The sequence below is a fragment of the Haemaphysalis longicornis genome, unplaced genomic scaffold, assembly GCF_048455015.1.
Source record: "Haemaphysalis longicornis isolate Haplotype H1 unplaced genomic scaffold, Haemaphysalis longicornis Haplotype H1 scaffold_1, whole genome shotgun sequence".
Classification (NCBI taxonomy): domain Eukaryota; kingdom Metazoa; phylum Arthropoda; class Arachnida; order Ixodida; family Ixodidae; genus Haemaphysalis; species Haemaphysalis longicornis.
This window is the reverse complement of record NW_027526203.1, coordinates 229,886,080-229,908,269: the sequence shown is the minus strand read 5'-3', so window position 1 is coordinate 229,908,269 and position 22,190 is coordinate 229,886,080. Positions and strand designations below refer to the sequence as shown.

Genomic DNA, 22,190 nt, shown 5'->3' with positions numbered 1-22,190 from the left:
TTTTTGCTTGATACCTCGTCCAAGAAACGCCTGTTATGCAGCCTATTGATTATATTCTTACACACATGCCCTTTTTTTAATTTACGAGATTTCAATTTATATTCGCTTTTTGCGGCGTGCAACTCAGCTAACAATTAGCCGCCGTTTACGATGGTGTTATTCCTTCTTTATGCAGTTTTCTCTAAACGAAAGACACACTGTCCTATCTAAAGAAAGCAGCATTACAAGCATTCGGTTGCCCCCCAAAACGCAGAAAATCTTACGAGGAGTTTTATGCAGGTTGTGCGCTGTCACATTTAAATGATTTTGCAAACATTGTTGTCACCACCCTTTTTTTTTTCATACGGACAAGTCTCGCATATTTTCGTGTGGAAGAACGGGCATCTGAAAACAGCTGCAGTGTGTAAATGTCCAAAGCAAACATGAAACCTGTCATCATTGCTTTACACATGGATGGGCTTCGATATCAGTAATTGAAAATTTCAATGTCCTCATTTAGTCTTGGGTCCAAAATAGGGAAAATTGTGCTTGCCTGTCGTCACCGAAATGCGTTTAAGAATACAACGAAATCGGGGTGCATCGGACTTCAAGTTGTTTTATTTGTTGCGATGTGTAGAACAGATTGCCATATCTTTGAGGCTATCGCTCAATGTAATACTCTTTAAACGTGTTAACCCTAAAAATGTCACGGGTGCTTTCACCCAACAGGCATTAAATTCGAAGGCCAGATAAGAGCGCAGCCATCCGTCGTGCGTATGACGCGATCGCGCCCCGCGCTCTACTGAACTGCATTGACCATGCAGATTATATAAAGTACGTAAGCCTGGATAAGAAATACCTAAAAAATAATCACCTTTTAGCGAACCGAACGTTATTTAGGCACCAGAAATTTTCCATTGGTAGTAGGGAATATTGTCCGTGTGTCGAAGGCATCATGCGGCACGTGTTAAAGAAGTCGCATAGCTACAATCGTAGGTAAAATAAATTCATTATTATCAAGTTCTATTAGTCGCTTTGCATCTATGCTTTCTTTTTATTGCGATACGAAGCGCGAAAGTTGACGAAACGCCATTTCGAGAAGCGTTGCAGCATACCCGGCTTTCGTTTCAACCATCGGCTCCGCGCGCCGCGGTGCGCCGGAAAACGGCGAAACGGCCTCTTCGGAATTACGCTCTCTCCGGGCGATTGGGACGGCCGGAGCAACGGCGCGCCGCCGGCAGCCGATCGCGGAGGCCGTGATACAACCTCTGTGCTATCAACGCAGCGCGGCCGGTGACTCGGCGCGGCCGGAGCTTCAAGCCTCGCCTTGGGCCGTCGTTTTTTCTTATTTGTGAAGGACTAGTAGTGCCATTTGGTGGAAAGATTTTCATGTGCCCCTGTCACACGAGTAACGGCCGCAAACAGCATTTGGATACGGCGACAGGTGTGGACAGCTCGCTGGTAAGTGGTCTTTCATCAGTCGATGCGTTTGTCAAACGTTTGGATAGGGTTAACAGCGAAGTACCCGGGTACCCGTGCCGCTCACCGCTCGTACGCGCACGGGCAAAGAAAAAAGCGCACACTCGTATTATTTTACTTGTTTGTTGGTTTTGGGGTATGCGTTCGCATTCTTTTGTAGGCTGGTTTGTAACAGGGCATTCGAGGTAAAATCGTTTGTCGCGCGCGGCGTCGTTTCAAAGCAACGTGACGGTTACTTCGTGCTAGCGAAAATCAGCGCAGTCAGACGGAAGCGGTAAGGAAGGTAGAGAGGTCGGGGAAGAGGGCGCTAATATATAAAAGAAAGCGTAATGCAAGACGAGAAATATAATACAACCCGCCTGCATTTCTCCGAACTTCAGGACAGAGTCGCACACGGGTACGTTGTCACAAACTCGAGCGTACGACGTCTAAAAGTACCGTATATTTTTTTTTTCATTTTTCAACGTGACCTGAGCCACTTATCTTCTCATTGCCGCGCATGCAGACCTGATTGTGTCCCTGTGTTTGAGCGCACAGCCATCCTTTTGCGACATAAGAACCAGCAAACGCGAGAAATTGTAGAAGCCAGCCACATCAGAAAAGCTGGTTCCGAATGTGTCAGTCATCCCTCTATCGCCCTGCTTAATCGAGAAGTCGCATATTTAGACGCACCTTGAGCGCTATTTCGGTGCTTCTGGGAATGCGTGTTGGGGGTGGGAGGGGGGTCTTAATCCATGTATGATGCGGTTATCTTTGCTGATTTTTCGCCTTTCGTGCGCCTCAAAGTTCGTTTTGTGGTTTTGTTGTTACGGTTTTTTAGTATTTTCGGCTGAGTGCGCCGAGAACTGTGACGCATTGGGGGCGCGGCAATTGGGCGCTTGGGCATATAAAGCTTTGAATTGTGCAATAATAAACTAGTTGCGAGTGTGCGCTTGTGCCGTCTTCATGTGTTCTTGTCCTCGTTAATTTGCGCGCAGTTTATTTTTCGCAATGCATAATTACCAACTCGCCCAAATCGCAACCCTTTTACAGATCCTATACTCCGTAAAAATGAGTTGCCTGTCCTTTTAGGTACGGCAAAATCTCGCGCAGCGCATCATTCTGCCAGGGGGCCATATCCTAATGTCAATGCACACACTATGAAAGCAGCTTGCACTTAATGCGTCACATTGTCTGCTGATAAGCATTTTAGATTCGCCCCTCTCATCATCATTCACTTCGTGGAGATGGCGGGATTTTCTTTCATAGCTTGTTGTCACTGCAGTAATTAATAGCAGAATCAGTCCTACAAATCACAGAAACGGTTCGTTTCACGTTACACACTAACACACTTTGCACCACACGGAGGAACAATCGGTTGCAGTGATGAGGCATAAGGGTAACTTGTTGTTAAAGGGTCATTGAAGACAACCAGCAAGTTGATTTCAAACGGAAGTCGGACCTCCGCATAGCCATTTCAGCATTGATTTAGTGCCAAGATGCCTTAAGTGCTGAGAAATCGCTGTTCAACTGCTCATCAAGCGTGACGCAAACACGACTGCAGTCGCTGTTTGCATCAGGATAAACCGGAAGCAAGTGAAGCAGCGGTGATTAATAGCAGTATACAAGCAACTGAATACAACATTACCACGTACCAAGCAGTTTGGTCAGTTCCGGTCAAATCGCTCATGCTTCCCCAAACTCCCCTGTCATTTGCCGTTCGAGACCACTAAGCAAAATGTTTCTCCATTGGACCTGTGATCAGTATTTACGCTTCACTGAAGAAGAACATTGGCCTTTTGAGGCCTCGCAAGTTTTGGCGTCGAACGATTTTCTCATGCGTAGCTCGCATGCTCCCTTGGAAAGCGGTACTGCCACCCCAAGTATGGACGAGTAGCACCATCCAGCGGCAGCCAAGAAAGAAGTTGTGCGCGTCAGGCCACTTAAGCCCTTCCGGTGAAAACGTGTTTTTGCTAGTTTCAACCTTATTTAAAAAAGAATGCCAGGTGTAAGAGGGGTATAATAGTGTTCCCCGTGAGCTAATCTATCAACCTAGAGAGACTTGCATTTTAACTTCACTGTCATTTAAAGTTGTGCTCGAGTATATTGTGCGGAAGTAATATCTTTTTTATTGCTGCAAAAGCCACGATGGTTAATGTACTGGCACTTGGTTTTATGAAGCCTTTGCATTCCTAATTTAAGTACTGAAATTCGCAGGGAACCTGGCAAAACAATTTTATTACTGTGCCGAATTATTAAGTTCGTTTAACCATGGTGTCTGTTTTGAATTTTACGTGTGGGGCATTTTTTTTTTTTTCTTTTTTGCTTTTCCAGGCAGATGTTCCTCTGACTCCCTGCCTGCATTCCGTGAACGGGGAAGTTAGCCTCCGCATCGATGGCCAGCGTGTCTTGACTGCATCATCTTTACTGGGAGGACTGTGTAGTCTGTTTGCATCGTTCTGGGTTTTCAACATTCAATATCCCAAGAAGGCACACAGAGCTCTAACGTTTGTGGAACATGCCTTTTTGGACCTTGCCAGCACCAAACCACGTGTGAAGGATTTAGAACTAATTAACTTTTATCGCATCAATATCCCTCACCAATATTTTATTTTTTTCAATCCTGTAATCATTGGATAGTAGTTTAAAGAATTTCGTATTATGTTTCTGACGTTTTCTTTTTTTTTTACTGAACAGGGGATATTTGATGGGCCCTTCTGTATGCTGATAATACAACTATCTTTTAGTGAAGCAATAATATTAACCAACTAATATAACTTGAAACAATTATCTAAATAATGTTGGCAACTGGTGCCAAATGAATCAACCCAAAATTATCGGAAAAACACGAATTACGTGGCTTTTTCTTCTCACCCTGAAGAAGCTGTCGCGATACCACCCATTCTGTTCTATATCCTTGCAATTAACCCCTCAGACTGGGTCACTTTTCTTGGCGCATTTGTGTCTTTATCAAAACGCACTGGTATTTTCCGCAGCATATTTCTCGTTCTTTATATTACTCATTTATCCACAGCCATCTCATTGCTGCCTGTCTCCTACATCATTTATCTCTTGTGCCTTTACCATCTACAAAATGCTCGTTACCTTTCAATATCAAATCGTTACACAGCTCTCGCACATTTCACCACCAATTGAAAAAAAATTTTGTTGTTGTAAACCACTGCAATCATTTTTTTCACTTTGTGTACTGAGTACTGATGCGTACTGATAAGTACTCACGCGTTCTCAATCCTGTAGTATTTTATAATGATGTCACTTACCATGCCGTTGTGTTTGTGCCTATATGTTTTTCGCGTATTTCCAGTTCTTGTAGTAATATTGTTTCTACAGTTCAACTAGCACACAGATCGCTCATTTCACCACCAACTGAAATTTTTTTGTTGTTGTAAACCACTGCAACCATTTTTTTCACTTTGTGTACTGAGTGCTGATGCGTTCTGATAAGTTCTGATAAGTACTGACGCGTTCTTGATCCGCTATTATTGTATAATGATTTCACTTACCATGTGGTTGTGTTTGCGCCTATCTTTGTTTTTCGCGTATTTCCAGTTCTTGTAGTAATATTAATTCTACGGTTTGTTCAACTAGCATTCTATTGCTGTCTTCCATTCCTAACTGGCGTGTTTTTAGCAATTTACCATTTTTGCTTTCTTATAGGAGGTCGCCCTAAGTTTTTATTTCGGAGCCTCTTTGTGTACACCATGTACCATGTAAACTTGTATGCGAAAGTTCGTTTGAAATAAACCTGAAACCGAGCAAAACCGTGTGAAATCAGTACTCCCGCAGGGAACTAGAAACTCTCCCTTGTGGCCTTGAAAAAACTCCTTTCGGAAGGCCTACAAAACCGCCCCAGCTTTGCGAAACTCCATTCAAAAGAAATATATGCTTCCCTTGAACTTCCTAAAAACTCCCCTCGCGAGGCCTACAAAACGTAAAACTCCATGCAAAAGAAGTAAATGCTTCCCTTGAACCTCCTCAAAACGCCCCTAAAATAACATAAGTACTTCCCAAGGGAGCCATAATAAGCTCCTATTCAACCGCCTAAAAAGTCCATAAACATCACTTAAAAACGCCTTGATGAAGTAAAGAATACTCCATTTTGATCTCCTTAAATTCTCCCTAACATTTCTTAACACTCCCTAACTACCTCCTTTCTATCACCTAAAAACACCCTGTTTTGAGGAGGTAAACAAAACCTCCCTGTTCCATGTAGTAAAAAAACTCCTACAAGGAGGATCACTAGAGGACAGGCGAAAAAAAACCTCTAGGGAGTATATGGGTGGAAAAAAAGTTTAGAGTGTATGATCACAGAACTCCAAGCAAGAGTTTACCTCCCCAGTTACATCAGGTGGTATACATATCGGACATTCCTACTGCCTCTGAAACCGGTTGGATCAGGCTTCTGGGATTGCCGCTAGCCAGCAGCAACAGCGCCAAACAATGGATAAGTCAACTAAAGTCAAGCTGGAAACCGATGCTACACTTAGTGTCGCGTATGTCGAATAAGTATGGTGGTGCATCTCAAACGGCAACCCATACGCTGGCAAGGGCAGTGTCATTGGGCCGAATATGTTATGGGGCTCCGGTGTACGACCTCACCGCCACCCAAATGAAACATCTCGACATTCTATATCGAGCTGTTCGCCGCACAATAACTGGCCTGCCTCGACACACCCGTATAGCGGCGCTTGAAGATTCTGTGGCTCTGCCACCGCTGCCCGCACTAATAGAAGCAACCATCGCCCAGAACGCTGCGAGACGCGAACTGACAAGCCAAGGCCTGGCTCTTGTGGCCTGGGACAACAGAAGACAACTCGATCCTGCCACGTTGCCCGCTGCACCACCACCGCCCTGGGAACGCACGACTCAGGTCGTAATGCATCAGAACACCAACATACCCAGAAGGCACCCCCAAGCCCGACAACAGGCTCAACGACGACTCCAGATGAGCAAACGCCCTGGGGAAATTGACATCTACACTGACGCCAGTATTCGCGACGGACGCATCGGTGTAGCATGGAGATCTCCAGAGGCACCACACCTGGATGGCGCTGCAGGGCTCGAGCTGAACACCTGTTCACCCCTTGAAGCGGAGCTACGGGGCGTACTGGCCGTACTGGACCATTTAACGTACTCTGCGAATACACCTCAAATGGCACGCATATTGACCGATTCCCATGACGTCATGCAAGAACTCCGGAAACCATATTCAGACCACCCTATAGCCAACATCATTACGCTATCCCTTCAACATCTTTCGCGAAATGGTGTTACGATACGCGTGGCGTGGGCACCAGGTCACACGGATTTCCAGTCGGGGAACCAAGCAGCACACGATGCTGCCAGGGAGAGAGCTTCATTACCTCCCTCCCCTTCTGCCGTCGTGCCTTGCATGAACCCGCGCCTGGAACTGGATGCTAGGCGTGTTCAACGCAAGATTACCCTATTACGTCAAACTCCCAAAGGATATCTGCCACAGAGCCTTCAAATACCAAGGGTTGCCGAGATATTCATCAATAAAAGCATCGCCAACAGTGCCTACACGCCCTCTGTTACGAGGAAATGGTACCATCCGAATGGGCAACCACCCCCGTATTGCCCTTATTGCCAAGAGAACGTATCATCTGACCATCACCACCTCACGTGGGTGTGCAGCCATTTCGCGCTCCAAAGACAGGACTTGCTCCGTCACGTCCCTCCAGACACGGACACTCTGCACCCTCCAAATCACGAAATCGGTTTTCTGCAAGCACTAGGCAATTATGGCATACAGAGTGGCCTTGCGAGATTAGTGTAGCCTGGGGGTGACTACCCATCCTGCGAAGAGCCTTAATATCATGGACGCAAAATGAGTGCTCGAAGAAGGGACGTTCAATTGTGCGACGAAGACCTTTTGCTACCCCCTTCCCTTCACTTCCCATTCCCCCATGCACGGCCTCCGGGCCTCCCCTTTCCTCCAATAAAGGCTTGAATCAATCAATCAACCCAGCCCTCTTCCTAGCGCGAGAAATGCAGCACGCGCGCAGCGAAAAAAGCACGTGCCGAATAGGCCGCCGCCCCGGCGTACTCCCCCTCCGGGGAGAGGGCAGCGCTTCCCTCGCCCGGCAAACTTTAGCTTCGCCAGCCGCTGTTGATGCTGAAGCAACAATTTATGAGCGTGCAGCCGTGGGGTACGTGGGCTCTTCGCGCGGGAGTTGGACGACTTTGTAGTCAGTATCTTAACGGCACAAGCGTTCGGCTCTCCCAGCGAAGGAGCCCCGAAGAGGAAGACCCCCACGCGCCTATGCAAAGGCTGATTTTTTGCGCAAATCACGCTGATATCCGTTTCCTCGGCTCCTTTCCACCGAAGTTAGGTTTTGTCTTGAATCAAATACGGCAGCCACTTCGGGGTTGGGGGTCTGAGGGAAACGAGGAGTTCAGAGATGTTCACGTTGCACGACGCTGCTCAGTACAAACAAAGACACCAGCAGGGGTGCCCGGGATGCCGCGGACGGGGAGAGCTAGCGGGTGTGCAGTTCTGCGAATGCGCGGGTTGGCGGAAGTTTCTCACCGCTGCTGAGATTTTGGCAGATAATCTTTTCATAATTTGTAAGCATGAACAGTAACTTGTATGTAGCTTCACAGTCTTCTTTGTTGATATTGGATCATGTGTTACCATTTTCATTTTCTACCGTTCGTGTCCATAAAATATATGTGTAAATGTTTGCTCGGTTTTATTGTTAATTTCTGAATATTTACATGGCAGGAGAGTCTGAACTGCGCTTAGAAGTTTCGCCAGGCACCAACTTTCTTGTATTATACGCGCGACTGCCAAGTTTTGTATTTCGTAGCTTTTATGCTTGGATGGTTGGCAGTTTTCGTGGTAACTCGTTTTTAGTTGTTTTTCGTGTTGGTTTCTAGTAGTTTCCTGGTTACTCCTTTTTATAAGAGCTTCTTAGCATTGTCTAGAGTGTTAGTACGACCGTTTTGATCTCCCTTGGGTGCATTTTGTCACAGTTGACGAGTTGAGCTGTTATAGAACAAGTAAGGTTCTATATAGAAATGTTGTGTCGAGTGAAGTGCACAACTGGAGCGCGTAGATTTCCACTTATGCGTGAGTTCAATACAGTGAGCCCTTGTATATAATTTTTTTCTGTTTTATAGTGCCTTCTTATGAAACGTTTGTAAATCTATTCCGTAAGGCACTTAGTATTTCGTTGAGTGGCAACCGCTCAGACTACGTTTCTGTTTTCTTTATTTGGTGATCACATTTTGTTGGATAGCGGGTACTTGGCGTCATGTTTATGCGATCTGTTATCAAGGACAGTTTATTTTTTTCGCGCCATGATCCCCAGAACTCAGTACATGGGCTGGCTAGCGGAACTGCTTTTGCGATGTCGATTTCTTTAAGATGTAACTTTTACAGTGTGTATGCTGTTTCGATATTATTCATGGTGTCCTTGTTATTTTCTTGTTGTGTCGTGTAAAAGAAGTGTTTTAGCCTGTGCTGGACAAGAGACTATGCCAGCGTGAAGTGAAGAATGGAACTCTATTAAGTGACCGCGTGTGCGTTGACTGATTCGGCGGAGATAGTTTGTCGACTCCTGTGTTTCGGGTCGGTGTTTTGTCTTCTTGAGTCCGCATACCATGTCATTTCGTTGTCACTGTCAGTTTGTCATTCTTGTCGTATAATTTTAAACTTTGTAGAAGAGTGGGGACACTCTTTTTTCCGGAGGGGAAGGTGTCGCGAAGCCCCCCGGTTCGTTTGCTTTTTTTTCTTTTGTAACATCCCTCTCCGGTCGCCTAGCCCCGAAGCGCATGAGGAGTGGGTCTCTGCGCGCTGACCGACCGAGAGCGCGGCTGTTGAGGGGGCGAGCCATCGCCTCGGCTTGTGTTACCGCGGCCGCGGCGTTCCATTCCCCCTGTGGCGTGTGCGCTGCTCGCCTTCGGGCTCCGTGTATTCACTGTTCTTCAGACGACCTTCCTGTTTCTTCCCCTGTTTACTTTAGTGCGTTTTGTGTAACTACTTGCTCTACGCCCATAATTCTCCAAGCGCGCGTTTTCGAGTCGAAACCTTGTGTCTGTGTTTTTGGTCCTTTTCACTTTGGCGGGAACATGGCTGATTGGTGTTTACAAGCGTCTTCCTGATTGGCTGCGGGTGTGCCTTAGACTTGTTCCCTAGCGTCCGCACTCTCCAGGATGCACTTTTTCCCCCAATACATCCCCCACCAGACCGCTTAAGCGAATATAACGCGGCCCCTCTGGCTATTGAGGGCGGACGGGCGGCCTGCACCAGGACTCTCTTCAGAAACTCTCTTCAGAAACAGAGAGTTTATTGGAAACATACACACAAATTATATACATATATGCTGGGCATGGTGGCGATGGGGCCGAAGGCGTGGTGAACACAAAGTAGAGAACCTTCGGTAACAGCAAAAGAAGGGTTTACTTCACGTTTCGGTCGCGAGTCCGGCCTTCGTCAGGAGGCCGGACTCGCGGCCGAAACGTCGGTGTCGGGCATAAAACCGAAATGCGTGAGGGTGCCGGCTGGTTGGTGAACCGCCACAGCGCAAAAAAAAAAAAAAAAAAAACAGAGAGAAAAGGACAACACACAAGAAATGTCGACAAGCGAGAGTGCGAAGCTGGACGAGTCGGTAGGAATCCATTAATCAAAACAGCACAAAGGACGGGACACACGTCCCTGTGTTTTCACCCGTGTCCCGTCCTTTGCGCTGGTTTGATTAGTCGACAAGCGCTTGTGTGTTCTTTCCACTGTCCGTCCTCTGCCCGTGTTTTTTTTTTTCTTTTGCGCTGTGAGCATTATACTGTCTAGTATATACTGTTTAATTTCTGCGTACCGTCAAGGGAAGGCTCTAATTATACATATGGCCGTTTGTTGGGACAAATGCGTGGCTCGACAAAAGCGAGTATGGTTGCAGCAGAATGCCAGCTGGGAATCACAAGAAGACTGCTTTCTGACCCAACATTCTTCCAATTAATAGGAAAACTTGTGACTATAAAACAACCGAGGCAACAAAAAAATAAACCTGCTTTCGTTCCGTCTTTCCCAGGTCCTTTCACGCAAGCGGCGTGTGCGCGGCAATTAAGGAACCCAAAGCTAGATCACTCAAACAGCCTGCGTGGGAGCAGGCAGCATTGCCTTCGTGGTGAAAACCCAAATCCCCCGTTGTGCTGAAATCACCCACCAAAGAAGACGTTGAGGAAGAAGGTGCGCAGAGCCACGTCGATGGAGAAGAACCACATGCAGAAGAGGAGGCCTCCGAACCAGATGGCGAAGTGCGCCGAGAACTCCAGCATGGACAGCACCTTGCGGTACTTGGCTAGCGGAGCCGTCTCCGTGGCGGCCAGGAAGAGGTGCGTAGAGATGAGCTCGTCCACTCCCTTCATCACCAGCAGCACGGGATTGCGCTTCCACCCCGGAGGCGGAAGGTCTCCCTTTTTGAGGTCTTGGTCCTCACGGCCAGCATAGTCGCCGGATTCGGGATTCACGCCGCCCACAGAGCTGTTGGTGCGGAAGAGGGCGAGAATTAAAGATAAGAACGTCACGTTAGGACGCTCTCAGAAACCCGTAATTCAATTGTATTTTGATAGCTTTTGCAGGCTACGAGCAGACGCCACCACCACCGTCATTTAAGCGGGAAGCTAGATCACGGGGTTTTGCGCGCCGTTGTAGAGGGGGATTACGGATTAATTTCGATCGCCCGAGGTATCTTTGACGTGCGCCGGAATGTTGACATAGGGGCTGAGCACGAAGCTACCCCCGACAGAAACCGGCAGTCCAGGGATGAATGAATAAACAAACCGCAACTGCGCGCAGAAATGAGGCTACAAAATTGGCGATGCTGGAGGGTGGCGAAGGACAGCTTGGTTTAGCATCCGTGCACAGTCGACATAAAATAATTGTTGTTTTGTTTGTAGAATCAACTATATATCGGCATCACTACTACATACTGTTACTTCCACTGAGAGGAGTCCTGGATCTGCAGATATGCTTTGAGAAGCTTGACAGATTCGTAGAAATTGCGGCATCGACAAAACCAGCAAAAAAAAAAAACGAAATAAAACCGCATGTCACTACAACCCAGCACTGCCTGCACACACCCCAGTGCAAAAGTATGAAACCGAAATACTCCAAAAGGATAGAAAACACCAGCCGCCTATCTTTCATCTAACGTCCATGGCGTAGCCGACTACGAAGTATAAAATTTGTGGCGGTTGCTGATCAAGCCGGGAATGCTAGATCACTCTAAAGCATGTAAGCGTGCGGCTTTCAAACAGGAAATGCACCGAAGTTTGACGCGCTTGGATTTAAGCACTACTTTGGAACGAGAATATATATAATACAGGTACGTGGAGTCGAACACCATTTCATCGAACGCCGTGTCATCAAAGTGACGTCGCCCGCTTTACCGAATGGTGTTCGGCAGCTGCGGTCGTATTTCTATAGTGAACTGGCGTGCGTTGAAAGTACTATAGTATTTCTATCGCTGTTAGAAAGGTTTAAGTTTTCTCGTAATCAAGAGATGCACGATGGAAGGCTTTATAATTTTAGCGCGCATTTTTCGAGCAGAAGTACCTTCTCACTGCCACTTCCCGTGGCGATTATCGGGAACGTGCAATGCGTTGAAGTCGATCCTAGTGATGCTGGCTTTTGCGTTGTTATTACTGAAGTTTGTTGTTATTTCCTTTCTTTCGGTTTTCTGGACTTGTGTTTCTACAAAGAATTTGATCGCACAAAGTTCCAGAAGCTACAAATTTTGAGCACGCACTAAAAGTCCGCCAGCTGACTGGCAGAAACCTAAAAAGTTTATTTCGCAACGATATGAGCTGTATATGTAACTACATTGTGCAATTACATAAAAGTGTACAAAAACGCAGTCACTGTTTCGTTGATAAGGAATTCCCCTCAAAAAGTTATTTACTGGCAAGCTGCAGGAATTGAGTTCTCGCCGACAATCCGGAAACGTCTGTAACGACTATAGGCTGGCTAGGTCAGTTGGCTTCGGAGGAAAAAGTCACGCTCGTGCCCTTTTAATAAGCTATTATAGTAAGCTTTCTCAGCGTAGCATGGCATAAAATGGCTGGGCGCCATTCAGCGCTCAGGGAACCCGACACATGCTGCGTGGCAAAAAAAGCCGCCCGCATCTTCCCACGGGGGGAACTCGAGTAAATGCGTCGCATCTACTCGAGTCAAGCAAACCGTCACGTCAAGCGTAAGCCATGCAAAGACGCCCTTGACTGAATTCCGAACGCGCGCTCCGCCGCTTATATACGTTGAGGGGACTGCGTAAGCCGGTCCCAGTCGACGACGTTGGCGTACTTGTAAAGCGGCGTGGACTGTAGGTGTTTGAGCCAACCGCGGACGTTGCTTGGCCGGAGAACAGCACACCGGTTATATGCGCAGCGCGCCCGAAGGAGAGGAAACCGCGGAAGAGAGAGTACTGCACATGCGCCGGCCCAAGCGCGTCTGCCGCGGCTATGACGCAACGTGCCGCGGCTATGACGCAACACAATCCAACACAATCCACTTTAATCCAATCCAATCCATTCCAAATCCAATCCAAGCCAATCCAATCGAATCCAATCCAATGCCCCTCGCGAGAGAGTGTTCGAATCCAATCCAATGCCCCTCGCGAGAGATGTGTTCGCTTTCGCCTCGACTCGACGCGCATGCGCAGTGAGCGTGCGGACTACGGACGCCAACGCGGGTGACATCGTGAGTTACTGAAATGCTCTGCATTTAAAAAAAAAAAAGAAAAAGGATAGGCCGAGAACCCTAGCACATGAAAGTGCCTCCAGAACGTGGCACTTAGCTGGATGATGTCTAAGGAGCGCCAGTAGTGCGAGCAGCAGTCTGTTTTAAAGCTTATTCGCACGCAAAACTTCCACCCGTGTGCTTTCTGGAGCATGGTAATACTTGTTGGTCGGCTTGCCCGTCTTGAATGGTGACCGCATGGCTCGGCACTTCCAACACACTCCATATTCGACTTTTAGGGGCGAAGCTCCTTAAGTCATGGGTCTGTCCATCCCTTGTGTCTCGTGGTACGTGACCGCCCCATGCTTTCGGAGATGTCGCAAAGTGGGCCGCGTTGCACACGCAAGAACCGGCTGCAACCGGCAGCGCAAACTCGGCACCGGGAGCGCGAGCTTGTCTGTGTTCGCCAACGGAGGCGCGAGCGCACGTGCACTGCGAGGGGGAGATCACGCAAGAGATCACGCCACGAACGCAGGCAGTCGTTCTCGGAGATCGAACGAGACGCAAGGACCTTTGCTCGTTTCCTCTCGTCTTGTTCGGGCACAAGTTCGTCCTAAATAAAAGTTCTTTCTTTACCGTTGTGTCCCATCCTACGTGACAAATTGTGGTTGAGGTGCGGGGTAGTCCTCGATGGCGCGGGGTCTTTCACCAGGTCTGGGCCTGGGAGCATTGACTCCGAAAATAAAAGTTGATTTGTACAATGTACGCACACAGTCTTACGTCTTTCTTAATGATGTAATGGGCGAACTTTCACGGGATAGTTACGGTTACCGATGATCTCCCCCTCTCGAGCTTCGCCCCACTTATCATTCATTCCGTGGATATGGCGTGATTTTTTTTTTTTTTTGTCGACAATGTAAGTGTAACCATCAAGAGAGAGATCTGGCTTCCAACGAGCGATAGTATTCAATTTCATTTTTTACGCCATTTTGAATATCGTTAACTGAGCCACGTATACACATACCAGTATCTAGCGAACTCATCAATGCTTTTCTACGTGCCACAGTGCTTGGTGATGAAATAACAGCGCGAAAAAATAATCTCGTTTACTTCGGTCCATGCGCCCTGAAGGCTCTGCTCTTCTGTGTACGACCAAATTCTATGCAATGTCCTCGATGAAACGTGCCTTTACCAAACGGCGTTCGATGAAAGGGCTTCTATGAAGTGGCGTTCGATTAATTTGTGCAACCCATATAATACTGCCCCAAGCCCCTTCCTACAGGGGCCAAATTTCCCCTTCATTTACACAGGGACAAAGCTTTTAAGGACGTGGGCTAAGTTAGCAGCAGTGCATTGTGACTCGGCAATGTGAATTCTGCCCTCCTGGCTTGTAGTGCTGTTGGCTCCAATACCCCTGCATTGCCCGCAGCGCCACGCGCATGATGACGATTGCGATAAATCAAATAGACACAACGAAAGCCGAACAGAACGTGCTCCTCCTCCACGTGTTCGCCTTCATTTGGGTTGCGGAAACGGTGTTCGCTGACAAAGATATCTGACGACGAACACTTGCTTTCGGCTTGCGCACGCTGGTACAGGCGTGTCGTTTTGACTGATTGGGCCTAGTCGCACATCACCACCCGGCCCTTTGTTCGTTTCCCACATAGCCAAGTGTATATCGTCGCCGTTGCAATAAAAACCTTAGTTGACAGTCAGGGCTCGTGCCGCGTGTCCCTTTCGCTTGTCGCCGTTCCTCGCGCTGTCGCTGCTCGTACTCTGCTATACAAGAAACCTTGCCGAATGAGCTGCGGTGTGCCATCACCTCAGAAATTGAAATTTGGGGGTACCCGACATGCCGAAGGTGCACCTGGTCTACGTACGAGGTACGTCGTAGTGGGGGGCTACGGGTCAGGTTGTAACACCCGAAAGCTTTTTCGTCTCTCTCCTCACCATAAACCCCCCCCCCCCCCCCCCCCCCGACTCAAACCCGCGCCCTTTGAATCAGCGTGCCATCGCTTCAAAGACCGCCCACATTGTCCATAAATTGTTAGCAGCTGGGAAAGCCACGCCCGCTACACGTGTTCCCTTTTTTGAAAGGCCTGAGCGATAGGGAGTGCAAGTATAGCAGCCCGACGAGCCGCATTTTTTTTTTTACACAAACATCTGATTATTTTCAGGGTAATTTCTTAGCACACACCCAGCGTTTTTCTTCGCCGCTGCGAATACAATGGCGCGTTCTGGGAACCCGATTATCTAGACAGGGACAGCCCATTCTGGCAGCGCGATAAGAAAAACTGAAGCCCGCGCTCGACCGCCTGGCGCAACGGCCCAGACGGGAGTTCGGTGACCGCGCGTATTTGCTTCATTCTAGTTTTTAGGCGTGCTGCGCACAGGTCAGAAGGCCGGCGTTTAAAGAAGCGGCGTAAATATGCGGCAGCTCAACAAGTATGCAAAGAAATCCGCAAAGGATGAAGAGGCGACGCGAGCGTTGGCTTCATAGAAGCCGAAACGAAAAAAAAAATGCGGAGGAAGTGGTTCGGAGTCTCAAGGGGGCCGTCACGTGTTGAGAAAGCGTATGACACTTTCATCAACACCTGTAGGCCGTAAACAGTAACCCTAGTCAAGTAGCGCGACACCAATTGCAGGGTAATTTTCCACGTACGCGGTGATAAGATACGCAAGGAACTTTCCCGAAGCCTTCTCAATGTGTAGTCGGACACATACCCGGAGCCCTGTTTGAGAGCGTTCGGAAAAAACTAGATATATATAAAGATACAGTAAATTATTCTTCAGAACTACATGCCTGTTGATGCTCTCACGACGTATTCCTACGTTACGTTCCTGGTCTGTATGAAAATTTTCATTTGCTTGACCCTAGCTTTCCGATCAGATTGCCCAAGGTCTAGTACAGTGCGCGTCAGATAGGGCAAGCGAGCGCGCGGTTTCCGAGCATGCTGGCGACACCTGCTGATAGCAGCTGGGTTGGAGATAGCTTGCTATTGGAGGTGAGATGTTTGAGTGGCGCCCCTTGGATCTGACGTCAGCTTAGGGACCCGCTCCGCTGTCGTCTGCTACACTCGCCCCACTGCTACACCCGCGCCGCGGTCGTCCGGTTCTGACTGGCAGCAGTGCCTTTGCTAGAAATCGCCCGCTTTGATGCTTTGGTGCTTTAAAAAGCGTGTTTTCAATCAGATTCTGACGGCTCTGAATAATTTCAAGCTTTGTCCCACACAATTTTACAACACACGAGGAGAGAGAGAACGACTTTCAGAGAGCATCGCTCAGACAATCGTGTGTAACTCGCCCTCGTCCTATCTAGCGTATTTGCGAGTTTCAGCGCTCAGAGCTCCTCGGTAAGTATTCAAAATGCGTATGCTTCCCTTAACTATTTCTGAGATGCTCTAATGGAGAGTCAACAGTCTAATGCTACGCATCAAGCAGCGGGTCGCACAGCAGGAAATAAAACGGGTGTTTTTCTTTCGTTGTTGTTAGATGAACGTTTTTTTTTTTTTTTTTTTCTGTGCCCAACGCATTCATTTTTCTGCACCGTCCTAAACGTCCTAGGAGGTTTGGGGATGTTTGCGAGGCTCACAAAGTTCGTGTGAATATTCAATGCAATAAGATCTGTGCTACGGCGCAGATAACGTTGTCCACAGTACTGGAAGGCGGCTTTTGTGCACCTAATTTCTATCGAACCATCGATATCGTAACGAACTCGCTCTCAACCCGAAAAGTTATGACATGATTACGGTGTTGAAAACTTGATATACTTGCTAACTAACGCAATAAATAGTATACATGCCAATTTTCAGTATAACACAATTCGAAACCAATGAATATGTCCAGACAGCTCTTTATTGTTTTCCAACCCATTTAGTCGCAAAGAACAAATCCTGGCCTACTCGGGATGACGTTCGGTGAATTGCAGAATGAATCTTACTCTCTCGTCTTGGACTGAGGAGCCTGCCCACTAACCAGCTCGATTTTACTATTAAAGTTTTCTCCTCCTCCTGGTCCTCCATCTCTTGAGTGCAGTTTTACTATAACGCCTATCTGAATATTGGGATGATATGGCTGTGGTAAATGTACCGAAATATCCCTCCAAATCTGAACAAACATAGCCTCACTGTATGTTTGCCTTACAGGTTACTCGTTTTGCTCAATAAGCCTGCATACTGGTTAGAAGCCTGGTATAAAACCAGCACGCGCCTATACACACAGCAGGTTATTTGGAAATCAACCTACATTATTTGCGCCACATAGTGCATGTCGGCACACTTTCATGCCGTGACAACGTAAAGTGACTTGATACAATAGTTTCGAGTGTTAGGCGAGATTGCCAAATCTGTTTTACCTTACATATGATTAGCTGGAATCGTAATGCCTTCTGCCAAAGCCGACAGCCCCGAAGGCCTGGAATTTGTTTTGGTCTTCCATTTTCGCTGTTGTCGGTTGTCAGCCTGCGGCTGTTACCTTTGTTCGAAAGACTGCTGAACACAGAGGCTGACGCCTAGCTCCGACTCTTCGCGCTCCGCACAGGACCAGCTTCGCAGCAATGCATGGGCCACGCCGGCAATGTTTTTTTCCGGAGCGGTATCAAAAACTATACTTAAAATCACGCCTTGAGCTAGTTTACGCTGTTTTAAATCTTTTGTTACGAAAAAAAGTTTCGCATTCGCGAGATCTGCTGCGGACAAGCACAAAATCTCAACCGCGCGCAAAGAAACAGCGTAGAGAGCGAGCCCGAGTGAAGCAGACGACAAATGCGAGAATCCCTAAGCCGACGCCACGGAGGCGCGCTTTGCAGCGCCTCCCGTGGTCGCGCTCACCGCCAATTGCGCGTGCGTGGATCTCGGACAGGCTCGGGTCGGTCGTCTTATAGCATGGGCCCCTCAAACTCAGAGACGCCACGCCCCGCAAGTGGCGCTTTTATTCTGCAGTGTCAATCGCAGGCGGTGACACGATGCATTATCAGTGCAGCCGTTGCAATTTGACGGGACGCATTATCAGTGCAGCCAGGCCTCTCAAGCTTGGACGTTCCCTGTCTTCCCTATAGGCGGCGTAAAAATCGACGCCCCACGTGACCAACCTAAAGCGCTGTTTTCGACCATCAAGCCCACCAGACGGCGCAGGCAAAATGTTACTTTTGGTATAGAATACAAAACATTCATTCCGTGACTCAAAGAGCCCACACAGTTCGCTTACAATGTGTTATTTAAAAATACTATTAACAAGTTCCGCATCAAACATCCGTTGAGCAAAAATGTACGCAACTTTTTACGAACAGCCGACTGGTGCACCACCTCGTTTCTGAATTCGCAACCACAAAGCCGCCAATTCAAATTGAAACCGCTGCAACGGCCGACCGTTTCAATGTGCGCGGAGCACCGGTTTCGTGACTGTTATTGCTGTTATGTGCTTTTGCGTCCATCAGTTGTTGAGAGGACTGGCAAAACACGGGAATTGAGTGCTTGTGGAATGACAAATGTGGGAAATTCCGCATCGGAAGGCAGCTGTCGAGGCCAGAATATTCGATTCTTCCAACAGAAGGTGAGTGTTATGCACTCCGCTAGAAAGACGGTGCAAAGGAAACCGTTGTCGCCGTCAATACTTCATTTGTGCCCTTCGTTCGAAATCTTAGCGCAAGTGAACGAGTTGTTATGGCAAAAAAAAAATGTTGTCACGAAAGCGACGTACAATTGCAGCGATCGAAATGAAATGATGTCCTGGCCTCTGTAAACTTGCGGATGTCAATAAACGATTTGTTCTCACTTGCTGCTCACTGTGGTCTGTGCCAGTCGAGGCCATCTGGTCACCTGGCGTAACATCACTTCACTAGCGCGGCGCAAGTAAACACGCGACCAGCGTGCCAGCCAGCAGGAGCAGCCACGGCCGGACTCGACGCCCCTTTCGCGCGCGGGAGGAGGAGAGTCGAGTCCGGCCGTGGAGCAGCGAGCCGGCGGCCGCCGTGCGAGGGCAGCCATGTTATTAAGGAGCTCAAGCGGCCTGTGCAAAAAGCATCCGCCATGTTTACAAAGCCGTGTTTACAGCGCCATCAAGCGGGCGTACTGGGTAGTTCACGACGCCGCCACTACGCTTTTTCTGGCACTACAGGCAAAGCTAGACCTTTGCTTCTCTAAAATCCTCCCTGTTCTGTGGTGCAGCCGTTACTAAATCGCACAAAAGTTTCGACGGAAGGCGCTGCAGTGCGTTCTTGTTGCGTGCTTTTCGTTTGCAAAACGTTAGATTCAGAATATTACTGCATGTCGTTTTGTAGTATTGCGTAACCGCCTGATAGGTATTGCACCGCGTCGGACGACGCGTCTATCTGGCCTGTGAACGCTCCCGGCCGCCACTGTGAAAGACAAGCGCCCCTCGAGGGTGATGGCGTCTGCAAATTCGAGCGGCACATGCGAAACGACGATCGGCCTGACCCTGTACGAGATCGGCGCACGCGCAATGGCAAGCTATCTCCAACCCAGCTTCTATCAGCAGATGTCGCCAGCGCGCTCCCAAGCCGCGCGCTCGCTTGCCCTAGACAAGCCTGACGCGCACTGTACAGAAAAATCGCAATACCCCCCCCCCCCCCCCCCAAAAAAAAAAAAAAAAACTTGATATTTCAGGGATGACCGTTCATGCGGTGCAATTTCGACCAGTTTGGTGCCTCATCTTTTTTGCGTGTGTGTATTTCGCCAGCGGGCAAGACCCAGAGCTCCCGCCCGGTCACTGGCTGCAGACAGCGTATACACTAGCCCTAAATACGCTTTTGTGTGTGCGTGTGTGTGACTGGGAGCATTCCACGGGTTTGATGTGTCCACGTGCGTTTCCGTCCCGAATGGGTCGACGCACTACCCCTGCTTCATGTCCGCGAAAAATTTGAACAGTTGGCGCGCGCACAGCGAAGCGCGGCGGCGGGCAATTCAGCGTTCGTGTTTCTCCGGTCGAACGGCGATTAACCTTAATCAGGGCAGTGCTTTCACAGTTACGTTAAAAATCGCGATGAGCGCCGTGGTTCAAATTCACATGTCCGCTTCGAAGTCGCGGGAGCATTTCATTGCATTTTGACGTCTCCGCCTGCCTGCGCTTGTGATTAAGAAAAAAAAAACCGCATAAAGGAGCCCCGCAAATCCCGTTTCACCATTCACGATTCGCGACGTCACAAATCGTAGTGCGAAAAAAATGCACCGGTCAGCTGTAGCTAGCCGCTTCCAGGCTTTTGACATTTTCTGCGTTTGAAATCTACCGATACAGGCCAACCTGTCACTTTTATTAAAGCCTGTTTTGTTGAGATCAGGCTACTGCGAGCACTTCATTTCGAAACACGGACTAACTTCTCAAGTCGACGAGTCTAATAATCCGACTTCAATATAACACGCCACTGCTCCAGGCGTACAGTCTCAAAATTTTGTGGGCCACGGCGACCGTGGCCGGAGCAGGCGCGCAGCCGGACAGGGCGCTGCGCTTGCCGCTGTTGGCTGGTTGCGCGACTAAAGAGAACGAGTGTAACTTTTGCTCTTGCTTTTATAGTGTATCCGGCGCGACAAGTGCGCCTGCTCTGAGAAATTTGCCCCGCTGCACTTATCGCGCCAGCCATACTACGAAAGCAAGCGCAAAAGTTCCCCTTACTCTCTTTAGCCGCGTAACCAGCGGACAGCGGCAAGCGCAGCGCCCCTGCTCGGCCGCGCGCCTGCTCCGGCCACGGTCGCCGTGGCCCACAAAATTTTGACAGATTGCACATGACGTCAGGCTTGCTTGCCAGTCACTATTTCGTGTTCCCTCGACCGTTGTATGCGCCAACTGTACTTGACGCACAACAAGCTTTATCTTTGTCCATGGAGATAACCCGCACACTCGAGAACAAAGGTGTTTCGCCTTGCAACCGCTGGAGATCGTGGACAACGTTGGAACGCGCTTCTCGGCAGAGCCAGGCAGAGCAGTGTGAGTGAACAACGCGCGCAACTAACAGCTATAGGCACGTTGCGCAGATGATTGCCTCGCAAGCAGCAGCGCCGTTTTCTATATCCTGGTGGTTCGGGGGGTCATTTCTGTTGTGAAAGATGCCACGCATATCATGGACTCGGTTCGTAGCCTTCATATTACCAGAGTCTTAAAGGCATTGAAGGACTCTGATATTACCTAAGTGTCGGCGCTCTGTCCCCGACACCAACAGCCGAGATTATCACGAGTCACGCACGGGCGCCCACACAAAGAAGGCATCTAAGGTAACGTCATGATAACAAGGCTGAGAAGAACGAGGAGTAGCGCAGGCGAAAATACGCAAGTAGCTGCTATTGTAGCCGACTAGTCAGATTGCAGATAAAACAAATGGCAGGAAGGAACCGATGCATTCATCAAGGCCGTCTTTCTTTACACCGTGTCTCAGTGTCCAACCCATATATTGTTGGCACGTCATGCTGCAGGCAGTGGGCGATAACTGCTCGAGAAATCGCCGCTCCTTTACCGATGCCCTAGCCTGCGCTGCAGACAACTTTAGTAGGAAAAGTGCTGCGCTCACAGCGGCCTCTTTGCGGTGCAACTTATATATTAGCAGTACATGTTCCGCGCGCATGCGCTCTTGGCACTACACCAGGAAGCGCCGCTTTGCCTCACCACAACAGCCTTGCAGCCACTCAAGATTCTAGCAACAAGAGGAAAAAAAAAAACATGCAAAAAAAACCGGAATCAGACTTCGCTTCTTGTCAGGAGCACGATGCAGTATACGACAGCCTGCTAAGAAAAAAAGGTTCGGTCCCCGTTTCTCAAATAATCAGGGCGCACCACTGTTTTCTAAAGTTTAGCTTCAGCGCTGCGCAGCTTCCGTAAGTAGGAAGGAGAAGGCCATTTCAAAAAAAAAAAAAAGTTGGGTTGAGGGTAAAACCTCTGGTCAGCACACAGCAACACGCAGCTGTTCGTTTATGTAGTCGCTATCGGCACAGCCGCAATACACAGCTAAAGAAGAAAAAAACACCTGCCAGTGTTTACGCTGCCAGGTTTTCGTTATACTTATGTTATTTATCAATAATAATAATTTTATTTA

At 48.5% G+C, this 22,190-nt stretch overlaps 2 protein-coding genes across 2 annotated transcripts in view; one reads left to right on the top strand and one right to left on the bottom strand.

Moving 5' to 3' along the window:
- The window catches only part of LOC144142570 (polyisoprenoid diphosphate/phosphate phosphohydrolase PLPP6-like), a 44,699-nt gene that overhangs the window by 21,421 nt on the left and 1,088 nt on the right, over nucleotides 1-22,190 (bottom strand). The window contains exon 2 of the mRNA XM_077674166.1: nucleotides 10,644-10,960. Coding sequence (XP_077530292.1) covers nucleotides 10,644-10,960 — 317 coding nt within the window. The remainder of the gene's footprint in view (nucleotides 1-10,643; nucleotides 10,961-22,190) is intronic.
- LOC144142579 (uncharacterized) overlaps nucleotides 20,868-22,190 on the top strand; it is a 34,824-nt gene continuing 33,501 nt past the window's right edge. The window contains exon 1 of the mRNA XM_077674178.1: nucleotides 20,868-21,091. The gene's annotated coding sequence lies outside the window, so the exon portion shown is untranslated. The remainder of the gene's footprint in view (nucleotides 21,092-22,190) is intronic.